The sequence below is a fragment of the Microcaecilia unicolor genome, chromosome 4 (genome assembly GCF_901765095.1).
Source record: "Microcaecilia unicolor chromosome 4, aMicUni1.1, whole genome shotgun sequence".
Lineage (NCBI taxonomy): Eukaryota > Metazoa > Chordata > Amphibia > Gymnophiona > Siphonopidae > Microcaecilia > Microcaecilia unicolor.
The window spans coordinates 89,844,496-89,869,110 of NC_044034.1; the positions used below are offsets into that span (position 1 = coordinate 89,844,496).

Here is a 24,615-nt window from a genome sequence, read left to right on the forward strand (position 1 = left end):
ATATCGCTCCATGATATGACCACACCTTGAATATAGTGTGCAATTCTGGTCACCATATCTCAAAAATTATATAGCGTAATTAGAAAAGGTACAGAGAAGGGCAACGAAAATGATAAAGGGGATGGGACAACTTCCCTATGAGGAAAGGCTAAAAGCAGCTAGGGCTCTTCAGCTTAGAGAAAAGACGGCTAAGGGGAGATATCATAAAGGTCTATAAAATACTGAGTGGAATGGAATTGGTAGATGTGAATTGCTTGTTTACTCTTTCCAAAAATACTAGGACCAGGGGGCATGCAATGAAGCTACAAATTAGTAAATTTAAAATGAATCAGAGAAAATATTTCCTCACTTAACGTGTAATTAAGCTCTGGAATTTGTTGCCAGAGAAAGTAGTAAAAGCAGCTAGCTAAGCGGGATTTTAAAAAAAGGTTTGGATAGCCTCCTAAAAGAAAAAGTCCATAAGCCATTATTAAAATGGACTTGGGGAAATCCACTGCTTATTTCTAGGATAATCAGCATAAAATGTATTGTACTGTTTTGGGATCTTGCCGGGTACTTGTAACCTGGATTGGCCACTGTTGGAAATAGAGTGGGGTGGAAGAGAAAAAGCAGGTATGCAGGGAGAAGTAGTTTTACTTTACTAGACTGTACAACTGAAGTTAACAAAAGGTTTTTATTTTATTTGTTTTTAATTATTCAGCTTGCCAACTCTGCAGTAACACTTACAAATGGGGTGTGTGTGTGTGGGGGGGGGGGGGGGGGGGGGGGGTTAGACAGTTTTCTCTACACTTCAAAATGCTTTACTCCTTTCCTAGGCAGGCTTTATTAGAAAGTCAAATATAGAGGGGTTCTCTTTTACAACGTGGCACAGGGCATGAAGAGAAGGAAAAAAAAAAAAAAGAAAAGAGACCTGGCAGCCAAAGCTAAGTTCTATAATCTGATTTGTGGGCTGTTTTGGTAATAAAGAAGGTTTTTGCCGATGATGATGAAACCCTGCTCCTGTAAGACTGTAAAGCTAGTCTAGGAGCTTCACGAGGCTTTTCCTCCATTAACACTCCCTGTACCTGCTTACGCTGTAAAAAAGAACCCTCTATATTTGGTATTGTGCATGATTGGGTGTTTGGGTATCTCTCCCTCTAACAGTATTACTTAGTTTATTAGAAAGCCTACATACATGCTCTTCTTTTCTTCCTCTAGACCTTGTGGCATAGGAGAGTCTTTTCCTACTGCCACCTTGAGCCATGTGTTTCAGCCTGTTTGTGCATGTTTACATCTCACCACACTTGTGAACATCCTGGTCAAACAGAGCCTAATTAAGATTCTTCCCTATCCTTCCACAGGCAGACCAATCAACAATTGAGTCTGATATCTCGCCAACAATGTCTGAATAAATATGTTAATTTCACTATGAGGTAAGGCTCCAGCCCCATTCTATTTTGCTAAGGAGAGCTGCCTGGTCCCACTGCAGCCTTCAGGGCTCAATCACTTCATTTAGTTCTAGTGTCCTCCAAGAAATTTTTGACAGACAGGTGGCATGAAGGAGCAGTACTGCACAATATTATAGAATTTTCTGTTAAGTCAGCCAGGTGGCACACCCATTCAAAAGGTCCTGGAGAGAACATAACATAGGCAGCCGTGACCTCCCCTTCGCCCTGCCCTTTCTACCTCAACTGGCGACGGCATAGCTTCCCTCCAAAAGGAGGGACTGGCCACACAGTTTCTTAATGGTAAAACATTAGACCACAGCTTTATTGATATAGCAACATGCAAAGAAATAAATCTAGTGCCCGAGCCACCTGGCACATTTTATTACTCTATTCAGTTCTTATTCCCATCTAATGCAAAGATGCTTAGGTAACGGAAAAAAGTCCATTAGCACAACTGGGGGTCCCAAAAAGGTTCAAAGGGGTGTATGAAATTGAACAACCTCCAGTGAACCAGCATGCTACTGCTGATCTTATTCAGTACAAAGCAGTTTACAATATCTACTATAATAAAACTCACCCTCAACGTTCTGAAGACAACGTTCTGAAGTCACTCAGTCACTCCCTGAAGGGTTCATGGATTCATGGTGGTGAAGCCACAACACTGACCATGTCTCTCTGCCCCGCCCTCGCATGACGGACCAATCAGAAAAAACATCCTCAACATTCTGAAACACAAAGGACCATCACAACACCGTTCCCAGGCAACACTAGGCAACGTAAGACGGACCAATCAGAGGAAACTACGTGACAATAAGGGAGGAGCATTCCCCAGCAACATGCCCGTCACCATCTGGGACGTGGGCGAACAGGACAAGCTGCGGTCCAGCTGGAAGGATTACCCGCGACCCAGCCAGCAGCAAACAGCGACCAAGGACAGCACAGCACTTCCCCCAACCCCCAAGCAAAAAACAAAACAAAACAAAAAAAAAAAACACATTAACAACCTGCACACACACCGCACCCTCACACACACACACAAAAAGCCACACGCTTGCGCCCGTTTCATTGGTTTTGGAAACGGGCATTTATTACCAGTAAATCTATAAATTAAGAAAAAAAAAAGCCACTATTTTTTTCCGAAAAGCCCAGAGAAAGCGTTCATCACAGAATCCCAGCCTAGTAACACTTTATTGCATGTGCTTTGCAGAATCGGAGAAGCCAACCCCCCTCCCCCTCCCCCCCACACACACAAACACACCCAACATAGGCACTCATTTTTCAAAAGCCTGTGTAAATAAACATTTTTAAATAAAGCTTTATTTTCTTTTTTAAATCAGCTTCATCTCGAATCACTTTAAGCAGATCATTCCACAAATATGGTGCTAAATAATTTTTTAAAGCCCTTTTACGGATCCCTTCCCCTAAAAGTCTAGTTTGGTGTCGCACAAGCATTCTATGGTCCTGTGAAGACCTTAGAGCCCTACTCAGAAAATATATTTTGAGCACCATATATAGAAGAATTAGAAGGTTTACAGTTAGGGCTTTGTTTACTAAGGTACACTAGCGTGTTCAGCCTGCGCTAAATGCTATAGACACCCTATGGGTGTAGCTAGCGTTAGCAAACACTAATTTTTAGTGCATGCTAAAAACGCTAGCGCGCCTTTAGTGTGGCTTACTAAACAGGGCCCTTAATCTGTCTTCCAGATGTTAAATTGTTGTGTTATGCTTTTCCCCTCCTACTGCATCAGTTCTTTACGATGTTGACATTCCTTATTTAAGAAGTATTTGTATTTTATATCATTTGGGGTTTTATTTCCAGATTTAAACTGCACTGTACACCACCTTGACGTTTGATCAAAAGGTAGTATATCAAATCTTACAAATAAATAAAACAAATGGGTAAACAAGTGCTGCATATCATACTACACAGAACTTTCACATATAATTAAAGTGAAACATGTTCTTCCTTATTTAAATGAGCCATCTATATGTGTTCCCTCACACACACTTCAGCAGCACATGCAGCTACTATAACCAGAAGGAACCAAGTTTTAGACATCACACTTCCACCTGTCCTCCACACACTAGTTACCAAGTGTGTAACAGAAGCACAAGTTGTAGCATCACAATCAAGGAATGGTACCGTGGTCAGCAACTCACATCCCGAGGCTCCCCTTAAGTCCTTACCAGCCTGAGCTGGATTGTAAACCAGTAACAGAAGTGAACGGTTCAGCAACAGTAAGGCAATTCCTCAGAGCCATCCCATCCTCAATACACTTCAGCTAACACTCTTATAATGTTATGTCTGGTAGTGCATAGCTTATCTAGACCTACTCTCAAGGTAAGTCCTGAGCAGGTCCTTTAACTTTTCACAATTACAGTACCTGAACCTGCCATTCTGTCAAAAAGATTTAAGGCCTTTGCTTTGTGTTGTTTCACATACCCAGCCAGCACTCACATAGAGGAAACTTTAAGACTGACTCATCTGTGGTAGATAGTGAGAGGCCCTGTGCAAAGTCTCATTGAATTTGTCATTACTCATATTCAATTGACACAACCATGAAATTTCTCTTGCCATTACCCAGCATTCCCAAATACATGCAAGATTCTTCTTTTGTGAATTGATGCATTTAGGTCATTAGGGCAAATCTGTTAAAAATAAATAAAACAACAAATCAATATCAATGTAAAGCACACTTTACATTTTCACTTAAACTGTAATATGAGTTTCCTCTGCTATGCTTCTGTCACTCATCGGAGAAAACATCATGCAGATCTTTTGGGGGTTTTTTCTACTCCACCTGTTGGCCAGTCTAAGACAGAGGTTCCCAACTTGTCTTCGTATTAGCCTCCACAAGATTTGAGACACCCAGTTCATTCTCATGACTCCCCAACTCCTCTCACCCAAACTAATCCTTAATTGGCATCTCCCCATCCTCATCCAGAGCCCATCAATCTTTCTTCCTCCTCAGCTGGTCCCCACCAGTCCCCCTCCTTCTATTCAACTATTTGTCTCCTTCCTCAACCTTGCTCATCAGTCTCTCTCTAGTGCCATCCCCAGCCATCCACCACTCAACAATGAGCCCAAATCTCCCATTCTCTACCTCCAATATGGCCCTTTCACCATACTGCTTAGTTGGCCACTTTCACTATGGCTCCCAGTCCTGCCATCATTGCTGCTGTTCCAGGCTAGTTGCCAAATTTTCCCACTGCTGCTTCTGGTCACCATCACTGATCTCCAGGACCCATGTATACTGCAGTCTGATGATCATTTTTCTTTCCTTTAAAGCACTCAGTGGACCCACTGTGGTGGCCTCATGGATCAGCATGGCCAGAAACCACTGGACTTGGGAAAGTGCTGCAATAACCACAACTGGCTCCAAGACCAAGATGGAAGATCAGCATAGAACTTTCAGTGTTGCATCTTTGGCAGATTGCTGGGTGTTCCAGAAACTTCTCATGGGCTGCAAGTGCTATTTCACAATTAAGAACCATGTGGACCTTATCTGCAGACATCTTTTATATTAGAACTAATTTTCAAAAACAATTTTGCAGTAATTGTCGTGTGCTTGGAAGATGCAGGATTCAGCACGCTTGGAACTCTCCATTTATCTAGAGACAAGAGCATAATGGCAGCAACTATGCTGCTTTCTCCAGATTACTAATAAGCAAATTTTGATAAGTAACAGCATATATAAGTGAAACAGCAAAGAATTTCAGTGACAGTCTGAAAGTATAAGGCAGGGGTGGGCTAGGTGAGATACAGAGGGCTGAGAGGATGGGGGACAGGGAGATATGCAAGGTGATCAGAGGATGACAAAGCAGTGAAATTTCATGGTTTATAATGGGCTAGAAAACCCAGATCTTTGTTAAGTCCTGTCTGGTGGGTGTCAAAATATTTAATCATTTTGACTTCAAAGGTCTTGCGTTCCTGTATTGTTTTAAAGTTTCCTTTAAGTATTCTCACTATAGAATCATTAGTAAAGTGCTGTCCCACAGAGATAACATCTTGATTGGCACTGGCATTTTTCATATGATGTCTATGTAAATTAAATCTCTTCTTTAGCATCTGGCTTGTTTCTCCAATATAGCACCCTTCATCACATTTTTTTTTACACACTGGATGACATATACTACATTAGAAGATGAGCATGTGAAGGATTCCTTTACGTTGAATATTTTTCTTTTGTGAATGACTGTGGGGTCTTGTAAAATGTTTTGTTATAGTTTGCAGCTGAATATATTGCAAGGATGTGTGCCATTCTCTTCTTTTTGGGTCTCTGTTGAGAGCTTGCTTCTCACTAGCTTGTGTTTTAAATTGGGTGGCTGTCAGAAGGCCAGCACTGGTGGGGATGGGAATATCTATCTAATTCATCCTCCTGGAGTAGTGGCTGCAGATCTCTTATGATTTTCCTCAGTTTTTCCAGCTCTGGGTTGTATGTCACTATAAGGGGGTTCTGTCTGTGGCTTTCTTTTCCTTGTATTGTAGCAGATTTTCCTTGGGTGTTTGAGGGAGGAGGCAATATTCTTTGAGTTTTGGGGTTGTATCCTTTCTGTTCGAAGGATGCAGTCAGGATTTTGAGGTGCCTATCTCTGTCCCCTGGGTCAGAGCAGATACGGCGGTATCTTGTGGCTTGGCTGTGGATTATTTTGTATGTGAAGGGTAGAAGCTGGAGTTGTGGAGGTAGCTGCATTTGTCTGTGGGTTTCCTATATATGGATGTTTGTATGTAGCCATTGCTGATTGAAACTGTGGTGTCCAAAAAATTGACTGGGTTTTCTAGCCTATTATAAACCATGAAATTTCACTGCTTTGTCACCCTCTGATCACTATGCATATCTCCCTGCCCCCCATCCTCTCAGCCCTCTCTGTTTCTCACCTAGCCCACCCCCCCAATCCTTTCAGACTGTCACTGAAATACTTTGATGTTTCACTTATATATGCTATTACTTATCAAAATTTGCTTATTTCTGATCTGACAAAGAAGGGCTACCTTCGAAAGCTAATTAAAAAATGTATTGTTAGTCCAATAAAAAAGGTATATTATTTTCTTTTCTATGTTTTATTTTATTCTATTTCTATTGACTGGCATTAGAAGTGGACTAACATGGCTACCACATCTCTCTACTCCAGATCACTGTATCTATGTGCTGTAATCCACCTCAAAAGGAAGAGATGGCAAGTCTGACTCTATGCCCATTCAGTCCTTGGCCTCTAGGCTGAGGCTGCCACCAAGAATGACAACTGTAATGCCAGTAGATAATGACCACTGGAAACTGAACCAAGTCCACCATAGAAAATGACAACATACCATGGACCTCTTCATTAACACAGACTAGTCACTGGTATCGGCCAAGTGTGCAACCAAACTCTCCCTATCCTCTGGTCTCCTCCAGATATCCCTTGCTGTACCACTATGACCCCTTTCACTTTATCCTGTGCATAATTAATTCTGTCATGGTTTGGGCTCCTACCAAAACTCAGTGGATGTCCATTCCAGGTGGCCACCCACTCGGAATATTTTAGCAAATTTCTTTTGAGCTTCTCAACTACTATCATTTTTTATAGAAGGAGAAGAACCAGACACCGTCACATGACAACTCCCAGTTCACTATTGAAGCCTACTGGCTATTTTCAGTTATAGCATCTCTTCCCCCTTTTCTACTCAGTACAGCCCATACATTTTTGTAGTTGTCTTTCAATTTGTTGCCACATTCTTAATGTCCTTTCATAGGCTACTATCCAGAACTGGACAGGAGACTGAACAGGGAATCCCACCAAATGTATATATAAAATCAGGAAATTATTTTCATATACTTAGAAATACCAGAATAGGATCTGAATCAGTACCAGAAGTGAAAGTCAAAAGAAGGCACTGATGAGCACACACTGCAAGCTAAAGAATTGAACTGCATATTAACTAGCTTTAAACTGAAAGAGATGATGATTGGATTAAAAATCAAGGCAAAGAATGTTTTCTGGATCAACAAATTAGACAACAGACTCAGTGGGATTAAAAAGATAAGATCATAGCTGCTTTCAATGTTTAAAAATGCTTGATATATCGCTATACGAGGGTAGGCTCAGAACAATTTACAAAACTATCAGAGAGATGAAAAGAATGCCATCAGTTTAAAGAGGGGGGAAACAAATTCCAAACTGGATCAAATAAAATCACCAGCTTTTCACAATTTTTGAACACATTTAAAGTGGCGCAGCATTCTAGTAGCTGGATTGGTCCTGCAGGAAACTGGAACCTTCAAAGGCTGGGATCTGTTTCTTGGGCCAACAAGATAACAGCACAGCAGATGAGCTGCTTTATATTAGCTAATAATGTGTGCTAATTTATGTTAAGGATGCAGCGGTTCTGAAGTTCTTTGCAGTCTAGATGTGTTTCTGTTCACTTCAAGGACTTGCTTTGCATTCTAAATTCTGCACCTATAAAGGGATATGGTTATGGTTTATTTACAATCCCACCCTTCCCCCAATGAAGTTCATGAAACACAGCGTACATCATCATGCTGTTAGTGGTACAGGAGAAAAGGGGTACTATTATAGCATGGAGACTCACCTCGAAGGAAAAAAAAGGCCAGTAGATGATGGTTCAAGTACAGCAAATTGGCAGCAGAGGTTGTTTTTTTGTTCTGGTAGACGCCTCCCCTAGTACACACTTACACTGTAACTGACTAGGGGGCTCATTTTCAAAGCACCATAGGTTTCTATAGAACTTAAGTCTAAGTGCTTTGAAAATACGACTCTAGGACTGATTATTTCATAAGCCACATGGTGAGAAACTACTTAAAACTGATCCAAATGCATTTTAAAAAGATCCAGGCCAGATGCAAAACATGCTGCTCTTAAAGATTCCTAAAGCGTAATTAAAAAGAACCTATTTCCAATCTGTGCCTATGGAATTTTTTTCCCCAACTGTAAAAGGCCCTCAGCTGTATTTTACATTTAATTCCAACAACAACTGAAGTTTAATAAGGGCTGGCTAAGAAGTGAAGAGGATCCATCAACTATCAGCCTGCAAAAGAGCACTTCTCATTTCAAAAAGATTTTACACTATTTGCAGCAAATCATTGGGGGAGGGAGGAATAATATAATCAATCTTTCATGGCTTTAAAACTACACTAAACATTAAGCAGCAAAAGCAATTGGAATTTTGTTAAGGTATTCTTTTCTGCATTTTAGATTACATTGTTTCTGTCTTTAAGCCCATTGTAACAAATGTTGAATGCGGGCATACTCTCAAAAAATGGTGTTAAGTACCATCCTGTAAATCAACGGCTTAGTACAACTAAGTCCAACACAGACATTTGTTTTCATTGTCATTGCCTTCTAACGAAAAACAAACAAACCCTAGAGTCATCTAAAAAGTGCTGTAAAATGCTTCAGGTTAAAGTATATTGTATGACTTAAAGAAGGTGGTCTATGAATATGCTAACATCACATCAGCAAGTAGTACAGGATGAAATACTCTGTCCACTGGGCAACTTAATTTTAAGAAAGCTTGTCAACACAAACCTTAATAATTTCCTGACATTATTGGTGTCAGAGCTCTGGGGTTTGGGAGAGGTCTTTATAAAACTGCATACCATGTTTGAACTTTACATTAAGTCAGTCAAAGAAATTTCTCACTATAAATAAGCACATGCGTTTTAAGATCTACTCCAACACAAGATCTACTCCAACACTATAAAGCAGAGTTTATCTGATCAGAGCTTTTCCCTCTGGTTTTGTATTTTAGATTTAATTACCACCTTTGCAAATCCAAGCTCAAGGCTAGTTTTGTGGGTGGTTTTTGTACCTGAAGCAATGGAATTTTATGTGAATCGCTCAAGTTCACTGAGAACATTGGTGCTTTGGTTTATAAATTCAAATCCAAACAAGCAGCGTGGTGTTGTCTATATCAAAAACAAGGACAACAAAGCAGTCCAATTTAGTCCCTCTTTTTCTTTTTTCTGGACTAAGTTGGACTGCTTTGATGTCCTTGTTTTTGATATAGACAACACCACGCTGCTTGTTTGGATTTGATTTTCATTTTGAATGGCAGATGTGTGAGATCTGAGTGTGATTTTTTGGTTTATAAATTCAACATATGCTTGGTAAAAAAACAAACAAACCTGTTTTTACTTTTACTTACTAATGAAACTTATAAAAATGTACACAAAGACAGGAGCACCTCTCCCATTATGTTTACACCCCAGGCTGCAGCAGCCTCCACTTCTAGACTGACTCCCAGTGGCTACTGATGGTACTGCAGTGACCTTGCTCCAGACAAATATATGATGGTTAATAAAAAGATAAGCTAATAGATAATTGCAGCACATAGTATTCAAGCAGCCTTTACTTAAACATGAGCCTTATATTTAATATTTCTAAGTTTTCAGTTAAACTATTTAAAACTACAGCAGCAGAATAACATTTTCAAGTTTGAACTTATACCACCATGTGTATTCATCATCAGCTGCTGCTGGGTTTAACTAGCATATCAGCAGAGGAGCAGGGGATAACAGCTTTGCAGTTCAAAACTGAGGACCAAGATTTACTCAGTGCCTCCTTTTAAAATTATAAATAAAAATCTGGATAGTTCTACTTATGGTAACTATGACCAAATAAACAGGCCACGCTGCTTTCTATGTGCTGCACAAGACATGCAGAACAATGAATAACTGAAGATGAAAGTACATCTGAATCCTGAAGCAGATGCAGGCTGCTCCCTCCCCAATTATGAAAAATAAAAAAGAACCCCCCCCCCCCCCCAAAAAAAAACCTGATATGTGCATAAATTGTGAATAAAATTTACCAGACAAGTCAAGAAGCCTGTCCTGGCTCTTAAACTCAAGCTGTACGTTTTTTTTCCTATTATTTTATTTATTTGTTACATTTGTATCCCACATTTTCCCACCTATTTGTAGGATCGTGTTGATTCTGTTGTGTTTCTGGTTGGTAGGTCTGAGGCCGTCATGTATCCCGGGGCTTCGCGTAGATAATTTTATGAAGCAGGGTGCAGATTTTGAAAGCAATACGTTCTTTGATTGAGAGCCAGTGCAGTTTTTCTCGGAGGGGTTTGGCGCTTTCGAATCGCATTTTTCCTAACATAAGCCTGGCTGCCGTGTTTTGAGCGGTCTGAAGTTTTTTTTATAATTTGTTCTTTGCATCCTGCATATTATAATTATTTCTTCAAAGAAAAGCAGAATTTAGTCAAATTACTTTCAAACTTCTGCAGTTCTGGTTGACTTTTTCCCTGATGACCACTTGTCCTTTCATCACCCACTAATTCTCATTTCACATTTTTCTCAGTTTCCTGATGATTCTGTTTTTCTGCACCATTTTTTTCTTATATCTCCTACATCTGTGTGGGTTTCTCTGTTCTATACCAGACCACATCTTTTCACTCTCAGACCATTATGTTTTGTCTCCTTACCCCCTAAGAACAATCACTATTTTTTTTTTCACTTTTGAGCAACCTGCCACTCCACCTTTTCCTCTCCCATATATCTCCTTCCTCCCAAACCTAGCCAGCTTCCTTCTATCCTGTTTATCCATGCAGCAGAAGGGGTGGAGAACCTCCAGTCCACAACACACAGACTTTTCCATCCAGCCTGCAGCAGAGCAAAATGAATAAAGTTACTTCCACTATTGCTGCAACCCAAAAACAACACTCCCCACTTCCTTCACACCTCCCCAACCAGCCAAAATAAGTCACCTTCGTCTGAACCCCATTCTCCACAAACTCAAACACATACTTCTTACCTCCTCTGCAGGTTTAAATGGCATAGGAGCAATCCCCAATAACTCCTGAGTAAGCTGCTTCAGTTTTTGAAAATGCTGCTGGCTGTATGTTCTATACAGTAAAACAGAACTGGCCAACCCCAAACTAACACCAATTTCAGCAAAGCATCAGGGCAGAGGCAAATAGAAATTAATCCTACCCCATAATCCACTGAGGGGGGTAAAAAGGCACCAGAGTGGGGTTTGGTTGAGAAGAACCATTACAGCAGGACAACAATTATCCGGACTAACCTCTAAAGAGAAGGTCCAGGTAATGGAAAATCTGGATGACTGGACATTCCTTTTTGAAAAGAGCACACAATTTGAGCATTATTTTTGTGTTTTCAATAATAAATGGAAAAAATACCAAACTATTTGTAATATTATAGAGGTTTTTTTTTTTACTGTATATCAAGCATTATGTGATAACTAAAATCCAGAAAGTAGTCTGGCTAATTGGGCATCCAGATAATCAGCATCATACTGTATTTTCAGGGTTAAAATAGCTAAGGCAGGAGCAGCAAAGCAGTTGGTGTGAAAGGGAAGGGGAAGAGGATACCCAAATGAGACAAGGAAAACAGTGATGGGACCGTCTGTGGCATGGAAGAGAGACAAAAATGAGGAAAGGGGAGTCAGTGGTAGGGTCAAGGGACCTAACCCATTCATTTTGCATGCAGACCCTAAAACATACCTCATCTCTACCTGCCCCCACTGCCTTCATTCCATCTCCTACAGTTCAGTCCATGTATCACATATTCAATTACATTTGAGCCAAGCCATGCTGGCCGATTCCCTCTCCAACAGCAGGAGAACAAACAGCAATGGACACCGACATCCCACAGCTCACACTTAACTAATCATGCAGTACTGGGATGAAGTTACAGCCACAAGCCAAAACTGGGAGAAGGCCAGAAAGGAAGAATGGAGTACAAGAGCAGCGGCCATCAAGTTGGGATAAAGGAAAAAGAAATTAGTCATCTAAAAAGATAACAATGGCCTGGTGGGAGGTAGACGAATACATGAAAAAAAAAAAAAAAAAGAGGCAACAGAGCAACAGCCCTAAGTATAGTGGCATAGAGCATGGCAAATAAAATATATTAAAGAAAGAAAGACACAACACCTAGGACTGACAGAGCAGCAACACCGGGAGGGGGCGATATACGGTACAAAAGAATGGCAACTTATGTGAGAGACGAAGAGAGAGTAGTAACTCGAGCAGCTCTACCCTGAGTATTGCACTTACTACTCGTATTCTAAGGCATAACGTTTAAAAGAAATCTACAACTCATTCACACAACTGTTTTCAGAATATTACAGATGAACCTATACACGGACGCTACAGAACATTTCTGCATGGAGCACCTTTCATTCATAATAGAAATATGCCAATCGTGCAAACACAGCTGCCGTGTACCGTCTCCCGTGTTTTGGAGAACACACAAGCGGATCCTTGGAAACTTCCTTTAACCCCTTAGCAGCCCTCATCTTGCAGGGGCCAATGTTTCGCCACCCCTACCTGTCCTCGGAGACGCTGATCACTCCATCCTCCTTGGGAACGATAACTGCCATGTTCACTACGTCCTGTGAACCCTCCACTTTGCTCAGCAGCACAGGTTTGCGGATCAGGGGGCGGCCAGGAGCGGCGGCGGCGGCGGCTGCCATGAGAGCGCGTCCTGCCTGTCCCTTCGGATCTGTTTACACTCCACTTTGCTCACCACTAGTGTCAGCAGTGTGGCTACAGTCTGAGCCGGGAACGAGTCAGCTGACTCTGAACCTCACTAGCACTTCCGGTCCCGCCTACCAGCCGGAGGCTTCTCTCCAGACCGCCTTTTGATTGGTCATCTGGACCACCCTTTCATTAGTTTAACACAAGGAGGTTTAATAGACAGGAGACCAAGTGACGTCAACACGTTGAAACCGATTAGGGTAATCTCTGTTTCAACTCCCCAGCGCAGCAGTCATCTAGTACACTCAAAACAAAGCAAGCAAACGTGTGAGCTGCTGGGTCCTCGTTGTTGTTCCTTATTGTTGGTAGCATTTCCTTCTAACCGGCCACACGTACCCAGTTTGAACCTAGACGGCTAGATTCTGACCGGCTACTTTTCAAAGTCTAGAGGATACTCAATGAAGTTGAGGAAATGTTTTTCACTCAGTGAATAGTTAAGCTCTGGAATTTGTCCTGTAAAGGGATTCGCATATCTGGGCTTAAAAAAAGGTTTGGACAAGTTCCCGGAGGAAAAGTCTATAGTCTGCTATTGAGACAGACATGGGAGAAGCCACTGCTTGCCCTGGGATTGGTAGCATGGAATGTTGCTACCATTTGGGTTTCTGGCAGGTACTTATGACCTGGATTGGCTACTGTTGGAAGCTGGATACTGAACCAGTAGTTCTTATTTTACTGGGATTTATTAACTGCCTTTATGAAAAGATGGTAGACCTGATTCACATTAAGTTTCTTGCATTAGCACCTGGTTATGAATCTGCTCTATGGTTCAGCACAACAACTTAAAAAAAAAAAAGGAGAGAGGTTTACTGGAGATCATGGGACAGATTATTAGTACTGACTCCTTTTCATCTGTGGTAAGACATGTAGAGACTGTGAGCTTCAGGAGGGGGGGGGGGGAGCAGCCACCAGTAGTAAATCCAACTAAAGTTTAACTCTGAACCACTTGGAGAGCTACAAGTTCTATGCAGGAGAGGGGTATTTACACACAGCTTGGGACAAGTTGTGCTACGCTTGTGACAATCGGGGTGAATGGCGACTCCAGTGGAGGCAGTTAAGTGGTGTTTCCACTGTGGGACTCGCTAATTGATGTCAGGGCATTGCAGTGCATGCAAACAGGAAATCCCACGGAACATGGAGGAAACGGCAGCAGTACATCTTCGGATTTGACGCAGGATCTGAATATGCCAGGGGTCTTTGGGTGCACAGTTTGACTCAGGAGAACATAGCAACAGGTGCCATTTTGTCAGGGCCAACTGTCAGTAAGGTAGCAGCCTCTGTCTGATCACGTGCAGAGCACAGCCATCATTTTACTGACCCAGGCCCAACAGAGCATCCAGCTGCATTGGGATCTTTGTTTTCTCCTGAGTTTTTTTTATTGATCTTACACCAGGCCTATATACTGAAGCAGGGACAGTCAGAGTTACTGTAAAGGTGCTTCAGTTTCTCACCCCGCTGTCCCTCCAGCTCCTAAGAGATCTTGTTTATTTAAAATCCTTGAAAGATCTTACACTAAAGACAGTGTTCTTCGTGGCTGTTGGATCAGCACATATAGTTTCGGAGCTTCAGGCTCTCTCTTGTTGGGATTCCTTTCTTTGCTTTGTGGAGGCGGTGGTTTCCCTGTGCACTGTTCCTTCCTTTCTTCCAACAGTGGTATCAGCCAATGGCGTACCAAGGGGGGGCAGTGTGGGCAGTCCGCCCCGGGTGCACGCCGCTGGGGGGGTGCCGCACGCCTGTTGGCTCTTCGTTTTCATGCTCCCTTTGCCCCGGAACAGGTTACTTCCTGTTCCGGGGCAGAGGGAGCATGAAAACGAAGAGACGGCAGGCGCGCGGCACCCCCCCCAGCGGCGTGCACCCGGGGGGGGTTCTTTTGCCGGGGGGGGCGTCGCGCTGTTCCGGGGGGGGTGCTGCACCCAGGGGGCGGGGCGCATCAGCGATCCACCCCGGGTGTCAGCCCCCCTAGGAACGCCACTGGTATCAGCATTTCATCTCAGTCAATCTGTGGAGCTTCTGTCCTTTTGCAGAGAGGACAAAGAGACGCAGTATTCTTCCTTGAAGCTTCTAAATGTGCATAGATTTATTAGATATCTGAAAGTCACAAATGAGTTTCGCAAATCGGACAGACTGCGTTTTTTTGGTAAACAGAAGCTTGGCCTCATGGCTTCCACACCCATAATTGCTGGATGGCTGAAAGAGACTATCACATTGGCTTATTTGCTTGCAGGAAAGCAGGCTCCTCAAGCCTTGCTGGTTCATTCTACCAGGTGTACAGCGACATCATGGGTGGAAACTACCTTACTGTGTCTGGAGGATATTTGTAAGGCGGTGACATGGTCGACACTGCATTCCTTTGCCAAGCACTACAGGGTGGACTTTCCAACGTACTCAAAATTCAGTTTTGGGGCTTCAATCCTCGAGCCGGTGGTGTCAGGATCCCACCCACTCTAGAAATTGCTTTTGAACCTTCCACAGGTTCTGGAATAATGGGAAATTACGTAATGGAAGGAGAAATTAAGTCTTACTTGATACATTTTCTTTCCATCTGTGTTTCCCACTATTCCAGAGGCCCACCCAAGGTTTCTGAGATGTTTGGTCAGTGTGAAGTAATGGATCAAATAATGACTGTCACTTTCCATGGTGCTTCCTACATAAGTAATGCCATACTGGGAAAAGACCAAGGGTCCATCGAGCCCAGCATCTTGTCCACGACAGCGGCCAATCCAGGCCAAGGGCACCTGGCAAGCTTCCCAAACGTACAAACATTCTATACATGTTATTCCTGGGATTTTGGATTTTCCAAGTCCGTTTAGTAGCGGTTTATGGACTTGTCCTTTAGGAAACCGTCCAACCCCTTTTTAAACTCTGCTAAGCTAACCGCCTTCACCACATTTTCCGGCAATGAATTCCAGAGTTTAATTACACGTTGGGTGAAGAAAAATTTTCTCCGATTTGTTTTAAATTTACTACACTGTAGTTTAATCGCATTGTAGTAAATCTCTTGTAGCATATCTCTTGTTCTCTACAAGTTGTGCAGAGATGAGAGAGGTCCACACGTTTGCTCATCTTGTTAGTGTTATGTTAGCGAGTTGTTTAAGGTGGTTGTGTTTATTCTATTGCTTGTCTACTTAAATACTGAGTAGCTGGACTGGATGCCAAGAGAGAGATGTCTCTGTTTTCAGTTCTTCACCTGCTGGTTGATGGATACAATTATTCCACAGGTTCTGGAATAGTAGAAAGGACTAATGGAAAGAAAATATCAGGTAAGACCTAATTTCTCCTTGGTTCCCTCCTTTCTCCTTGCTTAAAATTAGTTCCTTTCCTTGCTCTCCCCCCCCCCCCAGAAGAAACAAGCAGGTAGTTTTCAAGTTTCACTTTTGTTATACCGCCAATTGGCATACCATCTTATCAAATACAAGTTAAAAAAGAAGAATGATATTTACATTACAATTCACAGAGATTTAAAAAGATAAATGAGAAAAGAAAAGAGGCCCAAGATTCCTATACCTTTCAGTGTCTTGTTAGCAGTTAGGAGTGTCAGCTTATCTGCTGCAAATTCATAAAAGTATATACTAAAATGTATAATATATAAAATAAAATTATAAGCCTTGTCCCTAAGGTCTCTATTTCCCCAACTACTGTCTGAGAAAACAAAAATTAAGGATGTAGTGAACTATACACTTCTGTGAAGAAGTGTGTCTTCAGACCAGATTTAAATGTTTGATACAATGGTTCTAATTGTAAATGGAAGGCAAGTTGATTCCACAGTGAAGGGTCTATGACACTGAAAATTCTGAATGATGAATATGATTTCATGAGATATATTTAAGTGATGGTACCACTATGGAAAAGGGTCATGGATTTGATATACCGCCTTTCTGTGGTACAGTCAAATAGCTTATATTTATTATGTGCAGGTACTTTCTCTGTCCTTAGTGGGCTCACAATCTAAGTTTTGTACCTGGGGTAACTGAGGATTAAGTGACTGCCCAGGATCATAGGGAGTCATAGGGGGAATCAGATCCAGTTCCATATGTCCATAGCCCACTACACTAATGAGCAAAACAGGAAAAAGCCCATGGCAATCCTTGAGGCTGGTTCTGGGGCACCAAATACTGGAGTGGGAAGTTGCAGAAGTCTGACCCCAGGACTACCTAACTTATCCCCAGGGGTCCCCTCCTATAACGTTTGAGGTTCACCCTTCCTTCCACAAGAAAATTGTGTTTTGACACAGATGCACTAAAGTCAGCTGACTCAATAGACTCAGCCATCCATGAAAGTGGAGTTATCTTGAATATTCTGGGGTCAATATTCAAAGCAATTTAACTGGGCAAGAGAGGGTCCTACCTGGTTAAATTGCCTGTATGAGGTTATCGGCAGATATTCATGGCACTTATTTTATTTATTTCCAGGCATTTGGTAGACCATAAATTAAGCCTATACAGATGACTAAGCGGTTAATAACATTAAAAATAAATTCTTCTAGTTCTGAAACTAAGGATGGTACAAAGAGGAGGAAAAAGAAATAAGGGAGGGCATAGAGACACTTATGCAAGAGGAAAAGCTGGAGAAGAGAAAAAAGTCTTCAGAAGAGCCTTAAATGGGTGAAGAGGCATAATCAATTCTAAGTGAAGCTGGAAGGTCATTCCATAACTTTGGTCCTAGGTAACTGAATGCAGTTTCACAAGAAAGGGACAAGTGAAGAACAGCAGGAGAAGGGACGCACAGCAAGTTACCAGAAGAGGACCAAAGTGAGCGTGATGGTATATAAGGGACAAGAAGTCTCTTCAGATAAGCAGGAGCAGTAGGAGCCCGACCTTTAAAAACCTGAGACAGGAAGCCAGTGTTCTAAGTAATGGAGTAACACGATCAAAGTGGTGAGTCCTGTGGATAAGCTTGACAGATGTAGATTGAATTAACTGAAGACGCTTCAAGGAACAGAGTGGAAGACCTGCATACAAAGAATTACAGTAATCTAACCAAGAAATAAAAAGTGCCAGAATAAGTGAACAGATTGAATGAGATGATAGCAATGGCTATACTGAACATATACAAGAGAGCAAAAAAAGAAGATTTAACCACATTATCAATCTGTGTCTTAAAAGGTGAGGGAGGAATCAAACACTAAACCTAAAATCCTAATAGAGAACCATCAAGAACCAGTGTAGAAGGGATAGGTGGTGAATTAGCATTGGAGAAGACTATAGCTTCACATTTAGCTTTATTTAAGAGGAGGCCATTTTCCTTGAGCCAAATTGAAACAGCAGCAAGACAAGTGTTCAATGTATCAGGAGAAGAGGGAGAACATGGAAGATGAAAAAGAATCTGTATGTTATTAGCATAACAGAATGGCTGATAACCTTAGAAACATAGAAACATGATGGAAGATAATGGCCAAATGGTCCATCCAGTTTGCCCTTCCTCATTAACCATTAACTTTTCTTTTCCTAAGGGATCGCATATGCCTGTCCCACACTTTCTTAAATTCTGACACAGTCCTCATCTCCACGACCTCAACTTCCACCGGGAGGTCTTTTCATGCGTCCACCACCCTTTCCGTGAAAGAGTATGTTCTTAGATTCCTCCTAAATCTATTTCCTCTTAACTTCATTGTATGCCTCCTCATGCTGCCTCCAGCTGCCCCGGAGCTTTTCCGCTCTGACACAATTTCCTGTTTCCCCCATGAATAAGTCCGTAAAGGAGACAAGAAGATGTTGAACAGAGTGGGAGATAAAACAGAACCTTGAGGGACCCCAGAAAGAAGAGGATACATGGAAGAAAAAGATCCTGAGTAAGTAGTTGATAGCAGCGATTCAAGAGATAGCTGCAAACCATTACCTGAGATCCCAATAGAACTCATCCGTCTAAGAAGAAAAGCATGATCCACCAAGTCAAAAGCAGAAAAAAGATCAAGGGAAACTAAAATGACTGTGATCAAGAGAAACTCGAATAATATCATAAAGAGAAAGTAGAGGAGTTTCGGTGCTGTGGTAGGAACAAAAAACGGACTGAAGTGGGTGAAGTACATTAGAAGTTTCTAGAAAATTAGTTAATTGTACTAGACTTCTACAAATCTAAATTTTGTAACTGCCTTTTTAGCAATATGTAAGCCACATTGAACCTGCCATATGGTGGGAAAATGTGGGATACAAACGCAATAAACAAATAAATAAATTGATGTAGAACCAGCTTATCCAGGATTTTACTGAAAAAAGGAAGATTTGAAACTGGGCAAAAATTATCAGCTTGAGATGAATCAAGGCAAGGTTTTGTTAAGTAATGGAATAACCCTTGCATGTTCCCTGTGTTAGGAACAGTAGAAAGACAAGAGTGAAGGAGAGGTAAAAGAAAAGGAAGAAGAGGACAGGCAAGACACTTAATCAAATGGGCCAACCAAGGGTCAGTAGAAGATGATGCTGGATTGAGCAACTGAATGATCTTACGGACAGCAGTAGCAGAAGGCAAATTAAAAGCAGACCAGACAGGGGGGTAAACTGGAAGTAGATACCTGAGAGGAGGAAGGAGAAGAATGAAGAACTGGAACCGATAAACATAAAAGTTAAATTTTATTTTGCCAGTTAACTGCTAAAGTAGAAACAGGGAAGACATTTACATCATAAGCTGGATGATGCCGTTGAATATCCCCTGCAACCGCCTAAGCCTAAACCAGCTATTTTGGGAATGGTCCGAATGCGGAGTCAGCACTTATATGGTTAAGTGCCAATATTTCGCACTTAATCGCATAAGGTAACTGGACAAATCAGACTGCATAAAACACAGTGCTATTTTTGTATGGTTTAACCTATCCAGTTAAGGGCTGTATACTGGCCTTAACTGATAAGGGCTGTATATTGTTCTTAACTTGATAAGTGCCGATCGGCCACGTATACCTGGATATTCAGTACCAGTATCCGTCCATGACCCGGCATTGAATATTAACATAGTAGGTGATGGCAGAAAAAGACCTGTACGGTCTATCCAGTCTGCCCAACAATTGTTTTAAATTTACTACTTAATAGTTTCATTGCGTGCACCCTAGTCCTAGTACTTTTGGAAAGAGAAAACAAGCAATTCACGCCCACAGAATACACTTAGACAATTGTGTGCATAAATTCTAATTAATGCAATTAGTATCAATAAAGACTTGTTCATTGGCAATTATTGGCGCTGAATGGCTTAGTAAGCTAATTAAGTTGCATGTGCAAATCCAGAATACAACCAGATTTGCATACACAACTAAGTTGCACCATACAGAATACGCATATTTATTTATTGCATTTGTATCCCACATTTTCCCACCTTTTTGCGGGTTCAGTGTGGCTTACAATATGAGATGAATGATGGAAATACAGTTGTTACAAATTGGTTATGGATTACATTGTGCAGAGTTATGCCAGAGTTATTGCCAAAGTGGTTCAGATAGTGCTGCTGAATATCCATGGAAAGCACCAGCTAAGGAAATTATCCAGATAATTCCTTTTGAATATTGGCCTCATAATATTTTATTAGTACTCAGACAAGTTTAGGGATAGTTCTGAAGGCATGGGAACCATTCTAGCAAGAAAAAGACATGGCAAAAAACCCTTATAAGCAGCTTGACCCCTAGCAGAAGTACAAGGGATAGGAGCAATTGGGGATCACTACTGCCCCAACCCCAACATACATCCCAGGATTTGCCAGGTAGTCCAGTAGGGAAGCAGGAGTTCACGTGGGGTGGGGGGGGGGGAAGCAATTCTTCTGCCCAGCCCCTTTAGGAAGCAGCCCAAGGGCACTGGGTCACTTGTGTGTTCACCACAAGCAACATTATTTCATTTACATAGTAATAAACCATTTTGAATGTACTTGCATGTTCCATATCTCACAACTATGTGTGCCACAGTACCTAATCTTAACATACCTTGAGAAATATAACATGCTGTGACAAGACTAAATATCACCAATCCTTCTAACCTGCCTCCACTGGCTTGGGGGGCAAACACTGCTCATTGGCTTTTCAGAGTATGATATTAAGGACTTACTCCTAATAAAAAGGGAATTGGAGAAAATTCATACATGCACCTTTACCAGCAAAAGTAGTCTACTTCTTCACTCACCAATTCACTCGGGTTGAATCCCTCAACCAGCATAAAGCTGCTGATGACTAAAAACAATTGTTCACCACTACCAGCTGAACGTTTACCTCTCTATTCCTGACTTTCCTGATGTCTGTCAACTTGTGGGATATAGGCCAGAATCTGTAATTAAAGACTGCTACTCTGGAGATGTTCAGTAAGGACCCAGTATCCATTACAGAATTCTGAGGACCCAGACACTTTTTCTCTTTACTTTGTTCTCTGTCTTGTGCCTTTTTGCAAATCCCACGGAATTAAGAATTTCTAGAAAGAATTTATGGACTTTCACTTGAATGGACGAATGGTGGAGTGTTTTACACCATCTGCTGGTTACATTTTGTAATGCACTCAATTCCTACCTTATGAAAAAAAGGTGGAAGGGGAAGGCATTTTAGATTTAGCTCAATCCTTTTTGTTATAGCCCAATGCAAGTCACATTCAGGTGCAGTAAGTATTTTTCTGTCCATGGAGGACTTACAATCAAAGTTCGATGGGAGGCAATGGAGGATTAAGTAACTTGTCCAAGATAACAAGGAGCAGCAGTGGGATTTGAACCTGGCTTCCCTAGTTCTCAGCTTAACCATTAAGGTTCTCCTCCTGAAAGGTTCTGCCAGCCATTTACAAAATAAAAACAAAAAATGATTGTTTCCCTAGTCACATTATTACAGTATACTGTCTGTTTCCTACATGCTATCTTGGTATACTATCTGTATGTTCTGTCAACTGTATTGTTTACTGCTGTTTACTGACCCTGTGGATGCAGTTGTTGAATTGTTAAAGAGTGTAATTTCAAATTCTGAAGCTTAGGCCTGAACTGGGTTTTTTTTTTAGTATTGTTTTTATTTTTAAAAATTTCACAAATATTAAAACAAATACAACAAACTTCAATGGAAAATAGAGACAGGATTGCATAAAATAAAAGGAAAACTCAGGAAAAAGAGAATACCTATCATTATTGAACACTATCCAGTCCTCAGATCAAGAGGGGCATGTCTTACAGAATTCCAAGAAATTTAATTAAAGGAAATTATAGGTCTAATATCACAGTTATATGCCCATTAGGTGTATCATTAGTATTATGCTAACATTGTATTATATCTCTGGTATTTGAATTCCAGTGCTGTTAAATGTGTAGTTAAATGTGTATATATATTTTTACTGTTTCAAGGTAGTTCTATTATTAGAAACCTATTATTAGGTTTCAATTTACTGTTTTCAAGTTTACCTCATGTATTGCATTTATGTTTATTCTTGGTTATTTTACTATTTTTATGCTGTTAACAAAATTGTAAGTTTGATGTTAAACTGTACCTACTGTACACCGCCTTGGGTGAATCTCTTCATAAAGGTGGTTAATAAATCCCACTAAATAAATTAAAAAATAAATATTATGCGGAAGCCTCAAACCATACTCCTCAAGGAGTAGAAGTAGGAGGGAATAAAGGCTGTTTAGGAACAGTTTTTTTCCTAACACAAAATTGGCTAACTGCTGCAGCTTAAAGAAAATATATTTAGTCCCTTGCCATTTAATAACACATTTACAGGTATAATTCAACCAAAATTGAACTCTCAACTGAAAGACTCTAGGTCTATCAAAAGAAATTGTTTATTTTCTGTGTAGTTCTTGCCACATTCGGGAAGACACTTATAATTCTGTCCATAAATGTTTCTGACCTCCCTCTAAAAAATGGTTTTGTGATCCAGTCTTTATCAAGCTGTAATACGAAAACAATAATCATAGTCCAAGTTTGTAATGTAGGATCACCAGAAGTTTCTAAAATGTCCAATGGACTTAATGAATCCAAAGACACATTGGAAATAGTTTCTCCAGCACTCTGTATTTTGTTAAAAGGTTGCACACTGTTTACCTAAACACAGGATGTATGAGGACAAGTTGACTCTGGAACCTTTGGTGTATCTGCAAGCTGATAAAGAGAGGACTTAGGAAAATTTAGAAATCTCAGCAAGCGTTTCCTTTGCTTATTATCCAAGTCTTCAACTTTTTTTCCACAGATGCAAGGAATCTTGCATAAATACTGTTTCATTCTCCAAAAAAGTTTGATCGTCTTTTTCAATAATTTGCACACATTGAGCTAAAAGTCCCAAATGTTTTTCTACATGCTCTGTTTTATTTATAGTTCTAATGTGTGGAAACAACAGGTCATTCGGCCCCAAGAGCATTTGTTCCATATTCATGAGTGCTTTCCAGATAGACTCTAAGGTAATAATTTTAGGTTTTGATAAAGTAAGTTAAAAATTTTGCAAACTTATCAGAGTTGGGTCTTGCATACGAAGAAAATCACTAGGCAATGGAACTGCATGTTGCAAACCTTCTACAGCTCCCTTTCTCCACACCATGCTGTTTCAGTGGCAGCATAATGTTGTTGCTGCTGCTGTAGTTCTTCCAGTGTCACCAAAAGAATGGTTCCAGCTCCTAATCTGGGTTCATCAATGTCCGACTTCAGTCATGTCTCACTCGAGGAAGATACTGCTCCTTGAAGCAATCCAGTCGTTTTTGCTGCTCCAGGGTAAGAGATGTATCGCCAATAGGAGATAGTCTGGGCAAATTTGCCCCCAGCTCCCATACAGCCGGCTCTGGAGGCTATGAACATCCATCAGATCAGATGGAGGACCCCCAGCCAAAATTGTGGGGTATGTCTGGTTTTGTCCTTTTCTCTTGTGCTGGAAAACATCAGATTGTGAAAATGGGCCATTTCACATGGAATGTTTCCCAGATCTGTGTATCTGTCAGGAAACAACATCTTGGCAGACAAACTGAGTTGAGTACTTTTCCATCACAAGTGATGCCAGGATGATGAAGTCGCCAACAAGATCTTTCGGGAATAGGGCACCCCCTCGATCAATCTTTTTGCCACTCTGCTCCAAGATAGGGACAAAAGGCAAACTAGCTTCAGATGTCTTTTCCTGCCTTGGGGAGAGGGCCTTCTGTATGCACATCCTCCAAATCCCCTCAGCAAGGACTCTTCTGAAGCTCAAGAAAGACTGGGGAATTATGACTCTCATTGCTCTTTGTGGGCTGAGACAGGTTTAGTTTCCACGTCTGCTGGATCTCTCCATAAGAAGTCCAATGAGACCAGAATGTTTTCCAACACTGGTTATGTAAGAGCAGGGAATGTTGTTGCATCTCAAAATCAAATTCCAAGCCCTCACAGCTTGGATGTTGAGAGAATAACATTGACTTTACTGGGAAGGGTCGAACCTGAGGAAGGAAAATGCTGGGGGTGGGTTCAAGTGTGTGTGTGTGTGGGGAGGGGGGGGGGGTTATGATGGGACTTCTGCACAAAAAATTAAAAATACAATATGCAGAATTTTAAAATGTTGTGCACATTTTGTTTTTAAATGTTTGCACAGAATTTTACATTTTTTTTAAACACAGAAATGTATTTATTAATTTAATTTATTTATTTATTTGCTGCATTTGTATCCCACATTTTCCCACCTATTTGCAGGCTCAATGTGGCTTACATGGTGCCGTAGAGGCGTTCGCCAACTCCGGTGGTGAACCAGTTACAAAGTGATGTTGTGGTCGAAAAGTTTCACGTGTTGCACTCACATTGGG

The 24,615-nt window shown here is 41.1% G+C and overlaps 1 protein-coding gene across 1 annotated transcript in view; it reads right to left on the minus strand.

Moving 5' to 3' along the window:
* Window positions 1–12,905, minus strand: part of WDFY2 (WD repeat and FYVE domain containing 2) — a 174,043-nt gene extending 161,138 nt beyond the window's left edge. Inside the window, exon 1 of the mRNA XM_030200445.1 lies at window positions 12,721–12,905. Coding sequence (XP_030056305.1) covers window positions 12,721–12,866 — 146 coding nt within the window. The 5' untranslated portion in view covers window positions 12,867–12,905. The remainder of the gene's footprint in view (window positions 1–12,720) is intronic.
* Window positions 12,906–24,615: the final 11,710 nt, after the last annotated feature.